The sequence below is a fragment of the Zea mays genome, chromosome 1, assembly GCF_902167145.1.
Source record: "Zea mays cultivar B73 chromosome 1, Zm-B73-REFERENCE-NAM-5.0, whole genome shotgun sequence".
Taxonomy (NCBI): domain Eukaryota; kingdom Viridiplantae; phylum Streptophyta; class Magnoliopsida; order Poales; family Poaceae; genus Zea; species Zea mays.
This window is the reverse complement of record NC_050096.1, coordinates 57,376,780-57,380,274: the sequence shown is the minus strand read 5'-3', so window position 1 is coordinate 57,380,274 and position 3,495 is coordinate 57,376,780. Positions and strand designations below refer to the sequence as shown.

Genomic DNA, 3,495 nt, shown 5'->3' with positions numbered 1-3,495 from the left:
TCGCTCAGCTACACACTAATGTTATCATTTTGTTTCTCTAACTCCTGATATTTGACAGATTATGGTCCCTATACTTCATATGGGACATTGGACATTGTATGTCATCAATATCCAGTTTCGATGTATTCACATTTTAGATTCAAATCCATATGGTCCGGAGTTGGGTGGTACTTCATGGAAGATGTTTCATTACTCCCAAAAGGACATATGCTCCAGGAAACTGCCATGGGCTAGGGTTATAATAAACAGATTGAACAAATCTTTGCAACAAGTCCGGCCCAATTCACGCATCCCTAAATTTGGAAATTTCCCAATTGACATGCCACCTATGTGTCCCACCATGATAGCTGGATCTAATGACTGTGGCTTCTTTGTCATGAGATACATCCAGTACTATGACTATATGGATGGTTCTATCAAGCAATATATACAACGAGTAAGTCATTTTATGGTTATGCAGTTTGTATTTATACATTCAACATTTCAGATATAACATATTCACCTCGGGATAATGTGTATTATGCAGGAAAACTCTGGCGACCTACGATCTCTGGCTCTATATTACCTCACCTTCCATAGCAAGAACAAGTGCCTCCCGTTGCCTCCAGAAATTCAAAGATTCAAGTTTGGACGCTAGTTGTGTCGCTGGATCAACCTTTTGTGAATCGCAACTGTTTGATATGGAACAATCATTTTGTGGCTTCCTTGTTACGGAACAAAATTTTGTGAAGCCAAACTACCTGTTGCATGTCTATGTAACTGTATTGAAACTTTCTATGTTTTTCACCCAAGCTATCAAGACACTCATGTTTAATGCAGTTCTTAGATAAAAATTTGACCTATGTGTATTAAACAAGTTATGAAACATCTCTTGTATAATGCGCTATTCAGTTCAAACTTCGACTATTTGCTCATATTTCTATCAGTGATTTACTCACTAGTTATTGCTATTCTCTGATTTCTTCACAAATCTATTATTCACCAGTATGTGTCACGAATTCTTCTGTTTAATACGAATTACGCTGTTTTGTTAGCACAATTACGCAAATTTGTGCCCAGTTTACAATAATTTTAATTACAGACGAATTACGCTATTTTGTTAGCTCAATTACGCAAATCTGTACAACCTTATTCTTTTGTCAATAACTACTGGTATCAGATTTGTCTACTCGCACACATGTGTAATAAAAATTATGTTACTACATTAAATCACAATTTATTGTGTCATTTGTTTTCTTCACAAAGACATTTTTAGTCAGTTTTTGCCACCAAGATTTGTACAGCGTCGAATTACGCTGTTTTCATAACACATTTACGCATATTTTGTATACAGTTTACAAAACATTTCAATTCATGCAGTACATCATTATTACTTATACTTTGTGAATATCGACTGGTTCCAGCATTTATAAATTCACCCATAGTTGTAATAACAAGTATGGCACTACATTACATTTGTCATAAAATATGAAATCATCTACTCCCCACTAGATGAATCATTGTCTGTGACACCTCCTTGATGTTTTTTTTGAAGTACATGCCTCATTCCAGTTTGGAGCGCTAGATGAACCCTTGTTCCTAGAACCTATGGGCCGCCCTCTCTTTCGACCAGTAAGGCTGGCCAACCGAAGCCTATTCTCCTCCACAGATAGACAAGTGCGACTATTGTGACCATCAGCAATTCCACACCTTTGACATTTTCTGTTCTTTTTCTTGTCTCCTTTTGCCCCCAACTTAATAACTCTTTTTTCGTTATCACTGATTGTTCTACCCTTTGGCTTCGCGTTATCTGGTCTTCTCAAGCTTACTCCACTCACATTAAAATCTAGCTTCTACAATTAAGAAAAAAATATGATATTTTTTAAATATTAGTACTTAAATCCAATTATTTGTATGTAATTTTAAATAATATCCATGCACAAGTGTTTGTAATAGCACCATTACCTTTTTAATCGTCATATCTGTAGCACACACATCAATCAGTGGTGTGCTAGTGGTCAATTGTCCATAATCGTGCTGCACACATATACCATTGATAATCATTCATAATCAGCATCAAGGTCCAATCGTTACTATTTTGTATTATAACAACTTTTCCTCTTTTATAATCATGTATTACCTGTTCCAATATTTGTTGTGGCATAGCACATTGGGTATCGCACACACCACCTTCTTGTAAAGTAGGCACCAATTGAATTACCTGACAAATCATACAATTGACAGTAAATAGTTGTGTTTATGACAAACAGTTCACACCATTATGCATAGTAAATATCATATAACATATTACACATACACCAGCCTGCGCCCTTCTTGTCGTTAGATTATCTCCCATCATGTCTCTTACATCATTCCTGTCGCCCTGTATCAGGCAAGTTTCTCATATTTCCCATTCACCAAAACTTAAAACTTAGTATATCAATTAAAATACACGTCTATTTCAATTAATATATTAAATACCTGTATTCCTTCGCCATCACTAGTACTATCATCACCTTCTATATCTGGCTCCAACCGTGAAAGTAGCAAAAGCAGTTCATCCATCATCTCCAGGGCTCTATCATATCCAGCCTTTGAAAGACTTGCATGATGTACTACTTTCATTGACTTTTTAAGCAACATCTTTTGCCTATATGATTTAGTCTCACCGTCTTTACCCTTCAAATTCTTATCATCCCTTGAAAAAGTCACATCTTGTATAGCAGAGTAGGTGTATCTCTGAAGGATGTATTCCGAAGGTATTCGATCAATTTGAAGATGCATAAATGTTCGTAAAAGATGCACACAAAGCAGACCTACAACAAAACATGTAAAAAATGTCTTCGTTTATGTTCACTCATTATAAATAAACATTTTTATACAACAATTTCCCAATATGACATACCTGTATGCTCCCAATGCTTGCATTCACATTCATACTTTCCAGCATCTACATCAGCCATTACTTTGAATTGGTGTTGCCCCCACACAATCTTATTTGACCTTGAAGTATGCTGAACCACCCATTCATTCACACCACCATCTGGATCATGTGATATCTTGTATGCAGTAGCATATTTCAAAGACTCGTGAAACTTATTCATTACAGCCCTTGTGTATGTCCTCGCTACACGTATCTCAAACATATACAATGTATTTGTTTCCTTTTGGCCTTACAGTAGACATAATTATACGTTATAATATGGTACGTTACATATTTTGATATAATAATATTCTATGTACTCACCATGCATCCTAGTGCCTCTTTTGCCTCTTTCATCTTCCTACTGTGCAGAAGCTTCAACATTTGCTTGGCGAATTGATGTAGTGGCGTGTTTGCATCGACATGAGCACTTTTTACGAGTTTGTTCATGCTCTCGCTACGCTGTGTAGAGACCATCAACCCACAATAATCATGTTTGAAAAAAGCTGGTATCCAATCTTTACGAATTTCGTACATTCTGGAAAGACTGATGTTATCATGTAGACGGAAATCATCAATCAGCATTTCCCAGG

General features: G+C 36.1%; 1 protein-coding gene across 1 annotated transcript; it reads right to left on the bottom strand.

The window, feature by feature from the left end:
* Window positions 1-1,108: 1,108 nt before the first annotated feature.
* LOC109941094 (protein FAR1-RELATED SEQUENCE 3-like) lies at window positions 1,109-3,146 on the bottom strand. The gene is made up of 6 exons (XM_020541585.2): window positions 2,885-3,146; window positions 2,461-2,795; window positions 2,297-2,362; window positions 2,120-2,200; window positions 1,945-2,016; window positions 1,109-1,165 (listed from the first exon to the last, which is right to left on the bottom strand). The coding sequence occupies exons 1-6, from the start codon at window positions 3,123-3,125 to the stop codon at window positions 1,109-1,111; spliced, it is 852 nt and encodes a 283-aa protein (XP_020397174.1). The 5' UTR covers window positions 3,126-3,146.
* Between the last annotated feature and the right edge of the window lie 349 nt (window positions 3,147-3,495).

Excerpts from the sequence above, each read along its gene's own strand:
- LOC109941094 (XM_020541585.2), bottom strand. The coding sequence starts at position 3,125 with ATGTTTGAGATACGTGTAGCGAGGACATACACAAGGGCTGTAATGAAT. Across the intron at positions 2,363-2,460 it reads GTGATGGCGAAGGAATACAG|GGCGACAGGAATGATGTAAG; the intron begins GTATTTAATATA and ends TGCCTGATACAG. Across the intron at positions 2,201-2,296 it reads CAAGAAGGGCGCAGGCTGGT|GTAATTCAATTGGTGCCTAC; the intron begins GTATGTGTAATA and ends ATGATTTGTCAG.